The 18,510-nt window shown below is 51.2% G+C and overlaps 1 protein-coding gene across 11 annotated transcripts in view; it reads left to right on the plus strand.

The window, feature by feature from the left end:
* Positions 1-18,510, plus strand: part of Ano7 (anoctamin 7) — a 30,327-nt gene continuing 11,817 nt past the window's right edge. For 4 of the 11 annotated variants that reach the window (XR_015737742.1, XR_015737741.1, XR_015737740.1 and 1 more), the window contains exons 1-13: positions 1-188; positions 1,090-1,417; positions 3,353-3,410; positions 5,717-5,847; positions 9,642-9,749; positions 10,296-10,432; positions 12,200-12,257; positions 13,370-13,480; positions 14,502-14,667; positions 16,085-16,175; positions 16,933-17,029; positions 17,926-18,069; positions 18,140-18,277. Coding sequence is in view for 8 of the 11 variants with exons in the window: in XM_087905774.1 (XP_087761900.1) it covers positions 1,292-1,417; positions 3,353-3,410; positions 5,717-5,847; positions 9,642-9,749; positions 10,296-10,432; positions 12,200-12,257; positions 13,370-13,480; positions 14,502-14,667; positions 16,085-16,175; positions 16,933-17,029; positions 17,926-18,069; positions 18,140-18,277 (1,365 nt within the window). In the remaining 3 variants the exon portion in view is untranslated. Of the gene's footprint in view, positions 189-818; positions 1,014-1,089; positions 1,418-3,352; positions 3,411-5,716; positions 5,848-9,641; positions 9,750-10,295; positions 10,433-12,199; positions 12,258-13,369; positions 13,481-14,501; positions 14,668-16,084; positions 16,176-16,932; positions 17,030-17,925; positions 18,070-18,139; positions 18,278-18,510 lie in introns of all 11 variants that reach the window. The other 7 variants (XM_087905767.1, XM_087905766.1, XM_087905750.1 and 4 more) reach the window with 4 other exon arrangements.

Here is an 18,510-nt window from a genome sequence, read left to right on the forward strand (position 1 = left end):
GGCCAGCTGTGTTAAGAACCTCTCCGCTTCCAGCCCTTTTTAGCCTGTGAGGCAAGGGCAGGTGAGTGGTTGTCACAGCTCAGGCGGGGCCCAGGGAGCCCTGGCCCTGATTTTGCTCTTGCTGAGACCAGGCTTGTGCTGATGGGCAGGCTGTGACCTCTGAGATCTCCTGGAAGCCACTGTACCAGGTAGGTGGGGTGACCTCCTTCCTAGATGCTTGGGCCACAGGGTTGGTAGAAGGGAGACAGACTCCAGAAAATTGGGCCAGCACCTCTAGCTCCCTGGGGTTCCACATTCTAAACTGTGAGAGGCAGTGTTGGTGATTACTCTTGGGCCCATAGGCCTGGCACAGTGTCTGCTTCACACACTAGAGAACAGGGACAAGTGTCCAATATTAATTAGAATAGGACACCCAGCCCTAAGGAGTAAGCATTCCACCTACTCACAATAGGTCATGTCTGGGGCCTTTGGTTGGGACTCCTTTGTCCTCATTCCCTGTCCAATCCATCAGGATACATAAGCTCCAGAGCCTTTGTTGCAAGAGCACCCTGTGGTTATTACTCACTCCTGGAGTCCCCATTTTATAATGCTGAGCCCTGACAGGAGCGGAGATTTGGGCTTATGACTGCCCTTCCAGGCCTCCATTTAATTTATTTAAATAGGGAATTGGAACGAGAGCAATGCCTTCCCCTTCCTGAAGCCTGTAGGCTCTGCCCACCTGAGCAACAGTCCAGGCCCCACCTACCTGGGCCACAGATCACAGGCTGGCATGGAGACCTCATAGGATTCTTTAAGGGATTGTGCTTTGTCTTGTTCAGGGAGCCTGGGGTCCTTGCAGCAAGTTCTCCAGAATTACTGCGAAGGCAAATGGCCTTAAAGGGCATTGTCTATCCTTCCTGGCCCAGATGGCAGTCCTCTCTAGGTGAAGGAAGGAAGGGGCGGCTGCGACATTGCCTTCCGCAGACTGAAAGCACTCAGGGTCAGGAGGACTTGGCACTTACTGGGTGAACTGGGTGAGCAGACAAACGGGTGGCTGAACGCTATACCAGGCTCTAGACACTCCTCTCAGTGGCTGACTTGTTCCTGCAGTTCGGGTCCCAGGATGTGGGGATCCTCACATGCCCACATTTAGGATAATGCTGTCTGGCCCTGGCAGAGGAGCCCTTGTCGACTTCTATGAGCCTGTCTCCTCACCTGTAAAGTAGGCTTGCTGCTGGCTCCACCACAGTGTCCGGGCTGGCTCTTACCGGTGTCTACTAAGCACTCCCTCCTCTGTGCTACTCTGGCCTTGATGCAGTGCAAGAGTAAGATGCTGCGGAAGCGAACCCGGGAAGAGGACAATGCGGTGCTGATTGACATGGCCTCCCTCGAACCAGGGACTGGGTCCTCTTATGGAAGCACAGCCCATGCTGCGGAGGTACCCTCAACCCTAGGGGTAGCGGTGGGCATGGTGAAAGCACCCTTCTCCCTGCTTCCTAGACTCTTGAGGCTCCCGTGTGCTGTCTGATTTGGGAGGTCTCCCATCCTAGTCAGGACTCTTGCCCTTGTCCTAGAGCCCTTGAAAAGTGGGTGTAGCATCCAGATGCCCCCCAACCCTGGGTGACAAGGGGACAGATGCCTTCTTGACACACAATCAGGTCACCATTCACCTCTGTCAAACTAGGAGGGACAAGCAGAGATCCTGTTAGATGGGAGGCCCAGGAGGAGAGAAGGCAAAGATAGGACCAAGGTGGGAGGTCTGGTCCCCCTGTGCCAGAGCCACCAGGAAAGGGGGGGAAATGAGGACCACATACCATGTTTTTACGGACGTGAGGGATGGGAGGATGGGGAGTCACCCATGAATTCTGATGCACGCACAGGCCTGCCAATACTAGAACACAGAGAGCAAAAGCACGAGGTGACCACACCCTAGCTGGTTTATTGCTTCCGTACTTTCTCTTCTGGAAGTGAAAAGGTGCTTGTGGCTTAGTCTCTGGTCAGAAAAGTAGCTCGTGAAGGGAGCCCACTCCTGCTCGAGGAAGAGCATTGTAGCCATGCCCTGTTTAGGATGGGCAGGGTGGTTAGTGGAAGGCAGAGGGGAGGTTGGTTAAGGTCAAGAGTGGGCCTGGGACTACCCAAAGACTAAAGTTTAAGTAGGGAACCAGGGAAGTTAGGCTTGGGATAAGGGTTAGTCCCCAAAAGACAAGTAGAGGGCTTCTACAAAGAAGTATCCCAGAGGGAGGCCGTCTTGGTCTACACAGCTTCCTTTGGCCTAGGCTGAGCTTCTTAGAAACTAAGCCATAGACACTGGTCTCCTGAACACAACCAAGAAGGCAGCCCTTAACTCCTGGGGAAGGACGGAGTCCCTCTAGGTGACCTTTTCTGGCCTTCTTACCCTAGTCCATCTTTTGGACTCTTTCTGTTGGGTAGACCACTGACATTCCAAGTAGTCTGGGAACACTGGGAGTCCCAGTCTTTGAAGCCACACAGGAGGTGCTGCTCCTTCCCTAGAGCTGCCCCAGTAATCTGAGGGTAAATGTAAGTTCCCCTTTCTGTCATCCCTCTGTACCATGAAGTGAGGCCCCCAGAGAGGAGAACATAAAGCTTTGCCCTCCAACGGGAAAAAGAATGTAAGGAAGACAAGAAGGATTCTATACTCTGGTTGCTCTGACTTGCCCTCAGGGCCACAATGTGGGCAGCCTGGAGACCAAGAAGAGCATTCAGCACAGCCCTGACCATGTCTTTTGCCGACCTGATCCTTGCCACAGGCCTGGTAGAGCACTCCTAGACCAGTGGGGGCTGGTGAGAAAGATGAGGATGGTGAAGACTGGTCGCTAGCCTACCCTTCGAATTCTACCTTTCAGCACCTTCCTCCCTGCAGCCCCCAACTTTTCTCTTCATGCCCCTCTCTTAGCAGGGTGGTTTGGGGTAGGGCCAGAGCAGGGTCGGGAGACAAGGAGAGCGGGAAGGCCGAGGAAGAAATGAGAAAGGGCAGGAAGAATTAGGGAGGGTTGAAGAGGGTGCAAGTTGGAGACAGGAGGGACAGGAGGGACACAGAAGACAGAACAGTGGTTCTGTCTTCAGCCTATGGCTCGCGACCCCTTCGGTTCTCACATCACAGGGTTTGCTTATCAGAATCCTGCATATCGGATATTTACAATTCACATCAGTAGCAAAGTTCCAGTCATGAAGTAGCAACGAAATAATTTCATGGCTTGAGGGTCACTACAACATGAGGAACTGCGTGTTAAAAGGCATTAGCAAGGCTGAGAACAGCTGAGGCAGAAAAGACAAGGAGCTGCCCAGGACTGGGGCAGGGAGGGAGGGAGTCATCCTGATGGTTGGGTGTTGAAGGTGTTCTTCCTTCCTTCAGGCAGGCAAACAGCAGGTGGCCCCCAGCAGAGTTGGGAGCCCTGCCCAACCCCCGATTGGTAAGCCATCTGTACTCCTGTACTCCGTCCTGGGGTGGGGTCACAAATGGTGGGTGGTTACAGGAAGCCAACAGGCTTGGATCACTCCATAACCAGGCCTCCGGTGATGGTCCCTGTGTTCTGGGGACAACTGTAGTACTAAGGTTGAGGTGAGAGCTGCCTGCCGAGCAAGCCAGCAAGGGACAGGCAGAGCAGTCACAGGAAAGGAAGGTCCGCACTGACCAGAGGGCTCAGAGAGGAAAACCCATTCCACCTGCTCCAGCCTTGGACTAGCCCCTCCCCCTCCTGGTTTTTATCCACAAATTCTGGTCATCTCAGACTCTTTTTCTCTTGCACCCACGTCTTTTTCTACCTTTATATTTTCTCAGGCCCACTTTTCCTACCATCCCCCCAGCCCACGGCTCCCATCTGCCCAAAAGTCACCTTCGTTCTTTGGTGGGACCTGCACAGGGTCTATCTGGGTGGGGTCAAGGGCCCACCCTTCCCATCAGCTCCAAAGGGACAGTAGATGACTCTCATCCTCCTAAGCCTGCCTGTTACAGAAAAGCAAAGTCAAGCAAAGGTCTGTGGGAGGGGATGGAGGGGATGCAAGATGGCAGGCACAGAAAACACTGAAGATTCCACGGAAAATGAGCACACGTTCGCATGAGGCTCAGCAATTCTCTGCCAGTGGTCAAGGGAGGAAAATGTTGCTGGGGTTTCTTCAGGCCGTTGTTTTGAAGCAGCTTTATTGATAAATAATTTACATACCACAAAGTTCACTCATTCTTCCCTTCTGTTGTAAGATGAATGTTTGAATGCAAGCGTTTGTATGGACGCACCCTGAATTTTTTCTTGAGTTGATAGTTTGGGGTGCTATTGCTCGGTCACAAGGGGACTCAGTGTTTAACCTTTTGTGCCAATGCCAGACTGTTTCTCAAAGAGAGAGTTCCCTGTTTCACATAGGCCCACAGCATGTGAGGTCACACTCTGTCAGCACAGCACAGCTGCTACCATTGCCTCCCTTTGGCACAGCGGGTATGAAATGTTAGAGGAAACTCAGCCTGGGAGATTCTGCTTAGGAGACGTAAAGCCACGAATTTAAGTAGAATGCGGCTTCCAAATTACCCCACAGGATAGTGGGGTAGTCTGCAAACCGGGCCTATTAGAGATAAGCAAAATTTAGCATGTGAATGTTTCCACACTAGGGTTGTGCAGCTGTCAGGCCCATACCAAAGACTCAACTCTACAGGGAGCCCAAGGGAGTCAGTGCAGGGTCACAACCATCATTAAGATCTTATCTGCCCTGAAATCCCCTGTGTTCTTATCAGGGAAAACGTCATTCTGCCAGGTGAACAAGACCACCCGGGGTAACAATTATTAGCTGTGGCAATATCTTTGCGCTGTAACTCTCCATCAGCCTAAGTGGCCACATTTGCAGTCCTGTCTCGATGTTTAAATTGTCTGAAATATAACCTGGGGCCAGAACCTGACATGATTTAAGGATGACAGTGCATGTGAGATGCATGAGCCTGAGATGTTTGCAAGCTAGAGAAACCTCCCTCTTATTTTGGCATCAGCCCCGTCAGCCAGGGGCTTCAGGAAAGAGCTGTCCTTCATCTCTAAGTGCACTGGTGATTGCTCACTGAGAAAGCGAATTAGTTCCATAACATCATCTCACTATAGACTGGGTGTGTATTTTCCTAATGACTAATGGTATAATGATATTGACTGTCTTTTCTTGTGCCAACTGGGCATTCCATATCTTCTTCAGACAAGTGTCTATTCAAACTCTTTGCCTGCTTTTAAGTTGTTTGTTCATGTGTGTGTGTGCGTGTGTGTCTGAATGGTTGTTAGATTGCAAAAGTCCTCTAAATTCTGAATGCAAGTCCCTTATCAGAAATACATTTTGGAAATATTTTCTCCTATTCTCTGTGTTGCCTTAACCTTTTTGATGGTATCCTCTGCTAAAATTTGTCTCATCAACTTTGTTTTATTGTTGTGCTTTTGCTTGATCCAAGAACTCACACCTAACAGGTTCCTTTAGGAGTTTGGGACCTAGACTGTGGGAACCAAGCTACAGAAGGAATCCCAGGAGGACACGCCCAGTTCCTCCCCAGCCTCTGTTCCTGATCTGCATTGCACACTCGCCTGCCCTCCAGCCCTAACTACAACTAAGGCGAGGGCTGGGCAAGAGCCACGGAGCAGTCCAGGCTCTCGCTTCCCATTACGAGCCCTGTGTCCCAGCTGAGACCCCAGCAACCCCGCCCTGGGCCCGCATTCCATCAGTAAGCACGCGCTACCTTTGTCCCCATTGGTCCCTGCAGATTTTGTTCTGGTTTGGGAAGAAGACCTGAGGAATCAAGAGAGTCCTTCCCAGGACAAGACAGACACACATGAGATCTGGAGGGAGACCTTTCTGGAAAATCTTCGTCTGGCTGGCCTGAATGTAGACCAGGTACATGGTGGTAGGAGCAGGGCTCTATAGATTCTGTATTCTGAAGGAAGGCTTACTACCCAAAGATAGAAAGCAATCAGGGCCCCCAGGTCCTTCTGGATAACCACCCTTCCTGTGGCTTGGGAGCCACAGACCCCAGGCCAGCAAGAACATGGATCCATCCTAATGCGCTAGGCTCACAGTCATGTAAGCCCTGGGTGCTGGCTGGGGCGGGTAGGTTACAGGGGATCTCAGGGTGAGATGTGAGGAGACCTGTCTTATCCCCATGCCCTTTACTGCCGGGTCTTTATATACATATTCTTCCCCTCTGCCATCCCAACCACCTTCCTCTGTTCCCAGCAGAGCTGTTCCATCATAGTCCCCACCATAAGAATCAGTTGTGACACTCTGCTAATCAGATCTTTCGGCAGCTTGGCTTGGTTTTGTCTATCTGACTTTTATCCATAGAGTCTTGCTTCTTTCTTTTCTTTTCTTTTCTTTTCTTTTCTTTTCTCTTCTCTTCTCTTCTCTTCCCTTCCTTTTCTCTTTCTTTCTTTCTTTCTTTCTTTCTTTCTTTCTTTCTTTCTTTCTTTCTTTCTTTCTTTCTTTCGTGGCCTGTGAGGTTCTCCTGAGCAGCAGGTGCTGTCCAGCTTTGCTCTGGGCTGCTGGGTGCTTGCTTTAGTCCCCCTCGAGGACCCAGTGGTAGCTACCTGTTGTCAGTCATCGCAGGGTGGTTGTCATATTGCATCTCTCCTAGGAGCAGGGTGGACGATCACCTGAGGTTACAACTGTGACCACACCCTTTTTCTCGAATGGTGACCCAATTCACACTGTCCTCTGGGGTGAGCCAGCACCTCCCTGCTCTGAATCTCCTCAACATGTGACAATGTCAGCCTTTTCCATCTTCACCAGTCTGTTGATAGACAGCTTTCATTTTTTTTTTTTTTGAGACAGGGTTTCTCTGTAGCTTTGGAGCCTGTCCTGGAACTCACTTTGTAGACCAGGCTGGCCTCAAACTCACAGAGATCTACGGATCTCTGCCTCCCGAGTGCTGGGATTAAAGGCGTGCGCCGTCACTGCTCAGCATCCCAGCTTTCATTTTCATTTCCCCTTACTCCTAAAGAGGTCATGTGGTTTTACACATTTATGAGCCATTTGTATTCCCATGAAGCTTCTCTTTGACTTATCGTGGGGCACCTTCTCCCAATCATAACCCAGCTGAACCCAGTACCTAGACCTGGGTAGGATTAAAAATGCATCAAATGCACCTATCATACCGAACACTCCAGCTCGGCGACACGGTACACTGTACAGGGCAGACATTCCCCTTGGGAGTACAGCGTAGACTAGGAACCGTGTTCACAGCAGCTTCCCGGCATCCTCAGAGAGGGTGGGACCCAAATCCAAAGTCTGGTGTGCACTTACGCATATTATTACCAGCAACCTGTCCTACACTAAGAAGAGATCCAGAGCCGAGCCACCTAAGGCCGGGAGCAGCTGTGAAGCCGGCTACCCTTTTGTGTCATTTGTCTATTTCTGCCTAGTTGTGTAGAACTCATTTGTTCTAGATATGTAGATTGCTGGTGACATGGGTCACTATTGATGTGAGTTTTGTTGTTGTTGTTGTTGTTTTGTTTTGAAACTTTATTTTATGTGCAATGGTGTGAAGGTGTCAGCTCGTCCAGGGACTGGATTTACCTGGATTTACATACACTTATGAGCTGCCAGGTAGGTGCTGGGAATTGAACCCGGGTCCTCTGGAAGAGCAGTCAGTGCTCATAACCGCTGCGCCATCTCTCCAACCCCGAGTTCTGTTTGTTTTAACTGACTGAAAGAGCTTCTTTTGCCTCCTAGCCATTGTTCTGTTGCTGTGAAAAGACTCCATGACCAAGGCAACTCAAACGGAAACCATTTAGTTGGGGGCTTGCTTACAGTTCCAGAGAGTTAGTTCCTTACCGTCATGGCGGGGAATACGGTGACAGGCAAGGCTGGTGCTGGAGCAGGAGCTGAGGGCTACATCCTGGTCTGTAGTTAGACAGACAGACTGGGCCTCACAGCCCACCCCACCCCACTCACAAATCCTTTCAAAAATTTCCACTCCCTGGGGACTAAGAATTCAAATATGTGAGCCTATAAGGGCCATTCTTATTCAAACTGCCACAGCCTCTGACCCTGTATGTTCCATAAGTTACACACACACACACACACACACACACACACACACACACACACACTCCATCCATCTACCCAACCACAACCTCCCGCAACACATTGTCCAAAGTCCCCTCAGGCTTGAGATTCCAATGCTCTCAGCATGTCAGAACCACCCAAGGGTGCCCCAAATGACCAGGTCCACATCTGTCCTCATGCGCAGGGTATAGTTTTTACATGGACATTCGGGGAACTGCAGACGGCTGTGATATACTGAGAACCTTTGGAATGTTCTTTTTAAAATATGTCTATACTTGCCAGGCGGTGGTGGCACAGGCCTTTAATCCCAGCACTCAGGAGGCAGAGGCAGGAGGATCTCTGTAAGTTTGAGGCCAGCCTGGTCACAGAGAGTTCCGGGACAGGTTCAAAAAAAAAAAAAAGTCTATACTCCACAGAGGCTCTTGTTTGTGGAACCAAAAGTCTCACCTCTCCCAGGGCTCCCAGTCAGCATGGACATTCAGTGTTAGAGAGTCTGGGGGGAAGATGTAAAATTAACATGTGTCTCTAACCTAGGACAGCAATGACAGCTCAAAGTATGGCTCGGACATCCTTTATTTCTACATCTTGATGTCTAAATAAGTGTATTGTGATTGTCTAGGCAGCGATGATGGACTACAGACTGCTATACTTACCCGAGTCACCATCCATCTTTCTAAGTCTGCAGCAGAGTCATTATAAACCTGAACTTACAGCGCTAGCTGGAGCTAAATCAGCAGTGACTACACGCTCAAACAGCATAAGGCACAGACAAAACCCAACCCAGGGAAACTTTATTCTTTTTTTTAAATTTATTTTTATTATTTATATGCATTGGTGTTTTTGCCTTCATGTCTGTGAGGGAGTCGGATTCCCCTCCGGAACTAGAGTCACAGACAGCTGTGAGCTGCCATGTGGGTGCTGGGAACCAAATCCGGGTCCTCTGGAAGAGCAGTCGGTGCTCTTAACCACTGAGCCATCTCTCCAACCAGCAAAGCTTTATTCTTATGTGATCGTTGTCCTTGTCTCTGTTGGGGATTCTGCTGGTCTCAGTAAACAGCGTCTGGCCACGAGGAAGGCTTGTTTTGCTATAATCTGACACATAGTTAAGTGGAGGCTTGTTGCAAAATGGAGTCACTCTCCCTGGGTGTGGCGATCTAGTTTCATTCCACTTTTGCACAGACACGGGGGTGCACGTATTTACTTAGGCATGTGGAGAACAGTGTGGATTTCCAGAGATGTGCCAAAGGGTGAAGCGGTCACTGAGCATTGCCAGGCAAAGCTGCATTTGCGGCCCCTTTAACCAGAAGATGGCCTAGGTCAGGGTGGTCTCTGAGAAGCCGTGCGCGGGTCCCCAGACTTTGAGGAAGGGTCGCTTTTGTTAGTGTTGTCTCGGGAGAGAATGCAGGTGGTATGGGCCCCAGATGTGAGCTCTCTGTGGAGGAGGTACTGTCAGCAGCTTTCTGGGGTAGGCCTTGGAAGCAAGCATTCCCGCTGAGAGGGTGCCCGGCCATTGACTGTTCATCAGCACCAGAGCTAGGCCAGTGTTAGCCCTCTCCTAAGTGTGAATAGACACAGAGAACATACCACCACCCTCAGGCCCTCACAGTAGCCCCTGGTACCCGCAGCATGACGTCCAGGACAAGGCCACCGCAGTTCACTACATCCTCCTCAGAGCGCCCTGGGCTGTACTCTGTTACTATGCGGAAGACCTGCGCCTGAAGCTGCCTCTGCAGGTATGGGGGTGGGGGAGGGCAGAGGGAGAGGATGAGAGTCCCCACCCAGGTCTGCATTTGATGGATCCCTGCACACTGGGCTCAGCTGCCAAAACTATCACTCTTTGGATGTGTTCCCACCTGGGGGCTTCGAGTTTCCCTTTGATCTGCTGTCACCTGGAACACCAAAACACCCACTGGGTGAACAGCCGATAATACCCTGCATGGCAGCCTCAGGAAGTTAAAAACCTGGCACTGGGGAGGGTAGCTGAGGCTGTAAGGCGGCTGAGTTGGCTGAGTTCTCTACAGTTCCAGAACCCACAGGACCAGGATGAAGGAGAGCCGCGTCTCTGGGCCCCCAGGATGATGAGCCTGGACCGCTCACAGTGGGTTTCTCCAGCATGGCTCCGGGGTAGACAAAGGCACACTGTTCACTCTCTTTCGTTCCCTAGTGGCCTGAGCCATTTCTCCCTGCTGAGGCCTTTGGACTGGAGTCCCATTTGCAGATTTGGCCAGTCTCCTCCCCAGCTGTGAAGATTTCCCTCTGAACAATTTTTTTCCCCCCAGGAGTTTCCCAACCAGGCCTCCAACTGGTCGGCCACGCTCCTGGAGTGGCTGGGCATCCCCAACATCCTGCTGGAGCATGTTCCGGACACGCCTCCTGAGTACTACTCCTGCCAGTTCAAAGCAAGCAAGCTGCGATGGTATGGCATTGCAGCCCTGGGGAGCCCAGCAGGCAGCCTCCTGTGGGACCAGCCCCTGTGAGAACTAGGAAGGATGTGTGAGTGAGAATGTGAATGAACAGGATGGATGATGTATGAATGAACGGGACCGTGAATGAATTAACTGAACATCGTGCATTTTCTCCAATGCTCTCCCCACCTGGGATTTTCAGAGAACACCAGCTGAATCCCAGGTGGACAAGCCTATTGAGCAGCTGTGTGTTGGTAAAGTCACCTGCATCAGTCAGGATAGGGTGGCTGTGCTGTGGAACAAACATGCCCCAGATTCTAGGAATAGGACGCACGTGGCCCAATTCACAATCCATTTCTGTTGCTATAACAAAATACCCAAAGATGGGTACCTTGTTGAGAAAAATTGGTGGGTGCAGGGGAAATGGCTGAACAAGTCAAAATACTTGTAGTGCAAGCCTGACAACCTGAGTTCCATCCCTGGAACCCACCCAAAGAGCCAGATGTGATGGTGCACATCTGCAATCCCAGAATTCCTATACTGAGATGGAGGCTAAGACACAAGTGCCCTGAAGCTCACAGACCAGTTAGCCTGGAGCATGCAGTGCAGCAGGAACTAGAGACAGCTTACCTCGACAAGGTTCTTAGGTACTGACACCGCCACACGTGCACTGTGGCATGTGCACACATGTCATACATGTATGGGAATATACATGATATGCAGTGATTATTGCCAGCCCGTTCTTCCCTCCCGCTGTACAAAATAAACTGCTCTTTAAACGAAGATGCTCATTCGGCTTGCACATCTGGCAGCTGAAACGTCAGTAGTGGTGGCTTCTGCTGGTCAGCCTCTGGCTCGACACAGCAGCTATAGCACAGCACAACAGAGACAGAAGGGCAGTCAGAGTTGTCTGGCTTCCATCAACAACCGAGTCTCTCATGAGACCAGAATTAGTCCCTTCTAAGAGTGACACATGACCTCATGCCTTTGTACTGGCCCCCACATTTTTTATTTTTTGAGTCAGAGTCTCACTATGTAACCCTGACTGTCCTGGAACTGCCTATGTAGACCAGGCTGGCCTCAAACTCATAGAGATCCTCCTGCTTCTGCCTCCCAGGTATGGCACTAAAGGCATGTGCCACCCCCATGCCTGGCTTGGCCCCACTCTTAAAAGCTCCACCACCTTGACCCTTCACAGCCCATGAACTTTAGTGAGACACTCAGAGCACAGCATTCCCAGCTCTGTTCCAATGTCCAGGCCAGCAGACACCGCCATCACACCTTCCCTGACTGAAGGGAGGGAGACAGAGAAGATCCGTCACATTCATGACTGGAGAGAGCGATTGTGTGACCACACGAAGCCTGCAGCCCTAGCCCCACCATGGTTGCCCCCACTAATGAAGCACTCAGGGCTTTTGTGACCCCTGACCCTCCTCCTGGGCCTTTATTTGGGTCTTTTTTACAAGCTTCAGAGCAGGTGTGCTAGAGGCTTCTTGGTGGGCCTACCTTCTGCTCAGGGTCTGTCCTCTATACGAACTGTCTGCTTTTCCCCTGTCTTATGTGTGTGTTGTATAGCATCTGTCGTGGCCTCCTGTCTGAGGAAAAGAAAAGACAAAAACGAGAACTGAGTTTATCTGGCCCGGTGTATACTTCCCGGCCTCTGAGCAGGCTCTGCGTGCGCAAACTCTTCTCTGCCATGTCTGCTCCTGTGGCTTTACTAACGTCTGGGTGGCAAAAATTCCCATGCTCTTAAATCTCTAAACTTCTCACCCCTGCAGGTTCCTTGGAAGTGGAAACCAGGACACCTTCTTCACCAGTACCAAGAGGCACCAGATTGTAAGTGGGGTTTGCCTGCTGCAGCCCCTAATCTAACTAGGTTCAGAAAGGCCCGACATATCCCAGCCATGAACCCTTTCATCCTCACGGCCACCAGCCACCATAAGTTCCCTGTAGCCAGAGGGCCGAAGCCTGAGAGGCCGCCCCTGATCTTGCTGCAGAGAGGGAGGATATGGCCTGCATGCAGGACAGTGGGGGTGGGGTACATCCAGACTGCACTCAATCAGGTGAAGACCAGCTCTCTAACCAGTACCCTCCACAATCTGAGGCCCAGGACAATAAATGCTTATGAACCTCTGGGACAGGCAGGTAAGGCACCAGGCCCAGGTGAGGTGATCCTCTTGGCTGGCCAGACCAGACAAGCAAGAGGTCTCAGTACACCCTAAGCCAATCTGTCAAAACCAGGCTACAGGGGCAGGTCTGAAGCACTAGGACAGTGTTTCTCGACCTATGGGTCTCGACCCCTTTGGGGGTCATGGATCTATGGGTCTCGACCCCTTTGTGGTCAAATGACCCTTTCACAGGACTCGCCTAAGACCATCAGAAAACATAGCTATTTACATTGTAATTCATAATAATAAAAACTAGTTAAGAAGTAGCAATGAAAACAACTTTATGGTCCGGGTCACCACAATGTGAGAAACTGTATTAAAGGGCCAGGACATTAGGAGGGCTGAGAACCACTGTGCTAGGAGCTATGGTCCAACAGCTTATGACCGCCAAAGGCCACAGCTGCCATGGCCACCAAGGCAGAGGTTTCCCACTGCAGACAGGTATCCTAACAGAGCTGATCCTACCAGAACAGGGCTCCACGCAAGCCATGCATGACCAGGGCCAGGTTTGAACCCAGGCTGAACTCTAAGGAGTTTGCGACCAAAGCCTTGTGGGTTTGTAGGGAGAATGACTACTGACTGTTATCCCTACCAGTGTGGTCATGCATGTGTGGCTATGACATAGGACCTAGGTCTCAGGGCCTTGGGGACACTCCATCAATATCATTATCTGTCACTGCGGGCCATAAGAGGTCATCCAAGGTTTCCGCACCAGGATGGGTCTCCCTACTGTGCCGTCGCATGACCAGTGATAGGCACTATCCTCCACCCATCCCACAGCTGTTTGAGATCCTGGCCAAGACTCAATACGGCCACGAGAAGAAACGCTTCTTTGGGATCGATCAGCTGCTGGCAGAAGGTGCCTTCAGTGCTGCCTTCCCCCTCCATGACGTGAGTCTCAGGGCTTGGGGTTGAGCCAGGGTGGACTGTGAGTTCCCCCACCTTATCCACAGGAAGCCACCCGTGACAGTCACCCTGGGGTCGGGAATACCAAATGCATAGCCTTGTAATGTGAAGTAGTCAGTGTTGGAGGCTGAAGATTCAGCTTGGTCTCCTGCCCTTGCTGGGGGTCCCTGGCAAAAATACCAGGACCCCACTTTGGGTACCAAGCCTGGGTTTCTCCTAGGAAAGATAGGAAGGTCTCCAGCACCTTTGTCTCTACCCTGAAGCTGGGCAATCTGGGGCAGAGGCAGAGAGACATTCACTGTAATAGCTGTCTGGTGCTCCCCAGATACCCATTCTACCATTGCTATGCATCCCATGTGTAGGTCAGGCCCCAGCTTTTCTGCAGCCTTCAGGGGACACTGAAGAGCAATTTTGAAAGGGCTTGAGTCGTGTGTGCCCATGAAGTCATGTGGACAGTACTACTTGACATCATGAAGTTAAAATGGGGTGTAGAAATGTCAGGCACCCCCACCTCTCACACACACACACACACACATACACACACACATACATACACACACACATACACACACACACACACACACACACACACCTTGCATGGGGATCGCTCTTCATGTCAACTGAACTGGGTGCACGAGGAGTGACTCATAGCTTGGGACCACACAGCACAGGTGGCAGGCCTGGCAGCACTGTTGGTCAGCCTGCACCCCAGTTACTGTCCTGACCAGCTCTTTCAGTGCCTCAGACATTCAGCAGTCCCGGGAGTCAAGGGAACGCAATGCACATTTCTCTTCAGACACCTTTTGGCTCCTCCACCGGTGTGATCGTGTTTTCTCCTTACACCATTCCCTGGGATCTGTGCCGTGTGCCGGCCCTGGAGGGTGGAACTGTGGGTCTGGGTCAGCCCTGAAGTTCCTTCCCACTCCCAGAAGTGTCCTGTGGGAGGACAATGGGCAGAGGTGAAAACAGCATGGAGAAGCCCAGCCCAATGGCCTCTTACTCCTAGGGCCCGATCTCTGCAGCACCAGGGAACTCCCAGGTCCTGGGTCTCACCCAGCGCCAAGTCTTACTCCAGTACTGGGCTCGCTGGAGCAAGTGGTGCAAGTACCAGCCACTGGATCACGTGCGTAGGTACTTCGGGGAGAAGGTGGCGCTCTACTTCGCCTGGCTTGGTGAGTCTTGTCTTTCTGCGAGGTCTTTGTGTCGTGACAACCTCCCCTCTGGGATAATTCTGCTGCCAGACCTTCCTTGTTCCCCTGATAATAAAACAGACACTGTGTAGATGGATTTTTCTCTGGACTGCTAGTTCACAAATAATGATGCGGAGACTGAATTATTATTAATTATGAAAGCTCGGCCTTAGCTTATGGTTGTTGCACTAGTTCTTATAATTTAAGCTAACCCATTTATTTTAATCTATGTTCTGTTGTGTGGCTTATTGCCTTCTCTCTCTGTACTACCCATGTTGCTTCCCCTGCATTTGGCTGGAGACTCCGGCTTCTTCTTCCCAGAGTTCTCTCTATGCAGAAGTGTTGCCTATACCTCCTGCCTAGCTATTGGCCCTTCAGTCTTTTATTATACCAATCACAGCAATACATTTTCTTTTTCTAAAAGTAATTTATTTAACTTTATTTCATGTGTATTGGTGTGAAGGAATGGAACAGGAGTTACTTACTGGTGTGAGCTGCCATGTGGGTGCTGGGAATCAAATCTTGGTCCTCTCGAAGAGCAGCCAGTGCTCTTAACCACTGAGCCATCTCTCCGGTCCCCAGCAATACATTTTCACACAGTGTACAAACATCCCACAACAACACTAGACACTACACTGGGAGCCCTTTAGTTTGTGGGGTCCTCTTGACCCCCCAACGAGCAAAAAGGAAGCTCCTTCAGGAATGTTGACATCCCTATGGGGAAGTCTACTCCAAGCCATTCTCTGCTGGTCTCAGTCAGGCTGGCACCCTTGAGCCGTGCGGCCCTCTCTGGGATCTGCCTCTGACCCTCCTTCCCCATCCAGAGATTCGCCTTTCCAGCATGATTATGCTGGAGGACTTCTGGGGGGCTGGGGAAGGGCTCTCCATCCAGGCTCCAGACAGAGATATTTTATAGGTGTCTTCCTGGCCTCACAGGGTCAATAGGGACCAGGACACTTGACTGGGGTCTGGACTGACCCCATGGGAAACAGCTAAATACACATTTGATGGATGTGGCGTACATCAGGGGACTGGGGTGTGGTCCATTAAGATGGTACCCTAGTGGGGCATAGGGGTAAGGGTAGGTCCAGAATGACCCACACCTTCACTGAGGCTCAAACTGCAATGCATGCTGAGCCTCTCAGAAAGACACCGGTGAGCAGTTGGTTGGAAATGGGTATCAGGAGATAAAGCACCCAGTGGGATGGAGTCAGGGAGACACTGCTATGAAGTCAACAGGGTGAGAGAGCTGAGGACAGATGCTTAGACTCAAAGTAAGGCCAGGGGAGACTCCCATGTCTCTCGGTATCCTGCTGGAGGTTCTGGGTCCCATAAAGCAAACACATTTCTACGGCACACCCAATTTCTAACCGCTGTACCCTTGGCATTCCCTCTGCAGGGTTTTACACGGGTTGGCTCCTGCCTGCAGCAGTGGTAGGCACAGTGGTGTTCCTGGTGGGATGTTTCCTGGTGTTCTCAGACGTACCAACGTAAGTGTCCCTCTTACCTTGGCTCCCAAGGTTTCCTGTGCCTCATTAGGTTGTGTGACCATGGGATTCCCAAGCACTAGGCCCTGTGTAGAGCTGGGGTGAAGGTATGTGCTAAGCACAGCCTGCTCTCCCAAAGACATGACTAGAAGGCAGACTGGACAGAGATACCTCAGGCTGACACCAGTGGACAGAGGTGCCCCAGGATAACAGATTGTCAGGGTGTCCCTAGGATGATGACAGGTTGTCAGGGGTGTCCCCAGGCTGGTATTGACACTTAGTCTTTTGTCCTTAGGATAGTGTAGGCGTTTCCTATAATAACCGGCTTTGTGTTTTATTTTATTGTGTACCTGAACATCCAAAGTTATCTTTCATTATTATTGTTGCAAATTTTCAAAAACAAATGTCATTTAAAGAAATGATGGTGGGGTTGGAGATGTAGCTCAATTGATAGAGTGCCTGCTTGGCATGCACGAGGCCATGGCTTTGGTCCCAGCCCTTCAGAAACCAGATGTGGTGGTGCACACCTGCAATCCCAGCACTCAGGAGATGGAGACAGGGCCATCAGAAATTCAAGGAATCCTCAGCTACATAGCAAGTTCAAGACCAGCCTGGGATACGTGAGACCCTATCTCAAAAAATAAAACAATAACCCAAAGTTCTAGGGCTGGAAGAGCAGGGACGGTGCGAAGGGGAGGAGGGGGGCTGACTTGGGAGGGGGTGCAGCTCTTCAGTTCCTGGAACCATCTACACCCCACAGGCAGGAGTTGTGCCACAGTTCCGATGGCTTTGACATGTGCCCGCTCTGCCCCGACTGTTCTTTTTGGCTGCTCTCCAGTGCCTGCGCTCTGGCCCAGGTATGGAACGAGAGACGGGGTGAGGGCGTTGGGGGCTCGCAGCTCCCATAGGTCCTGACTCTACCTGTGAAGTCAGAGCCCTCGGCGAGCTCTGTTAACTCTGCTGCCCCTGACCTTAGTTACCTCTATGATACAAAGCCTCCTACTCCCGATAAGATGACGTCAAGGGACACATCTCCTGAGAGTCACAACCCAACCCACTACAGCTCCCCCTGAGGCCCCTAATTCCTGTCTGCCTTGTGTGTGAAATGTATTCAGCCCCTGGTCAAATTGTTGAGTTCTTGCCTCCGCATAAACAAAGGCAGTAGCATGCCCGAGATAGAGGCAAGAGGATCAGGAATTCAACGTCTTCCTCAGTGGCATGGTAAGTTTGAAGGTACTCGCAATAAAAAATAAATAAATCGGGTTGGAGAGATGGCTCAGTGGTTAAGAGCTTTGCCTGCTCTTCCAGAGGTCCTGAGTTCAATTCCCAGCCACCACATGGTGGCTCACAACCATCTATAATGAGATCTGATGCCCTCTTCTGGCCTGCAGGGATACATGCAGGCAGAATATTGTATACATAATAAATAAATAAAACTTAAAAAAAAAAAAAAGAAATGCCTTTGCCGGGCGGTGAGAATACTGTATTGTATACATAATAAATAAATAAAACTTTTAAAAATAAATAAATACATACATACATACATAAATAAATACATAAATAACCCAAAATTCCCGAGACCAGGTAAAACTAGGTACTTGCGGCTCCTGAGCAGAACGCTTCTCCCTGTGGGTCTGGGGCATCACCGTGTGCCTGTGTGGGAAGACGCTCCAGTTAGAGAACGGGTGTGTGAGAGGATCACCCATCCCTGCGCCTGTCCCTGGGAAGACTCGGATGCCGCTCTCCCCTCCAGGCTGGGCGGCTCTTTGACCACGGTGGCACTGTTTTCTTCAGTCTGTTCATGGCACTGTGGGCCGTGCTGTCTCTGGAGTACTGGAAGCGGAAAAACGCCACACTGGCCTACCGTTGGGACTGCTCAGACTACGAGGACATAGAGGTGAGTGAGCTGGGCTGGGTGGCTTCCGGGGAGGAAGGGTCACACCCTACCGAGCACGGTTCCCTTCCAGGAGAGGCCTCGGCCCCAGTTCGCCGCAAGAGCTCCGATGACAGCCCCGAACCCCATCACTGGGGAAGATGAACCCTACTTTCCTGAGAAGCGCCGTGTCCACCGCATGCTGGCTGGCTCTGTGGTTCTCCTGATGATGGTGCGGGGACCCTGCCGCCCTGCTTTCTCCTCTGCTCTGTCTTCCTGAGCCACGGGGGTCGTTCCACTCTGCCCTGGCTTGAGATCTCCTACAGACATAAGATTCTCACTGTCCTCCGCAAAGACTCTGTGCTCAGTGCCTCAGGGAAGGGCCGGAGACCAGGGCCAGGGGATGTGCTCTCATAAGGGATGTGTATGTACCATGAGGGGTCTTGGAAGGGCTTCACCATGTGT

Source organism: Myodes glareolus, chromosome 1, assembly GCF_982192425.1.
Source record: "Myodes glareolus chromosome 1, mMyoGla1.1, whole genome shotgun sequence".
NCBI lineage: Eukaryota > Metazoa > Chordata > Mammalia > Rodentia > Cricetidae > Myodes > Myodes glareolus.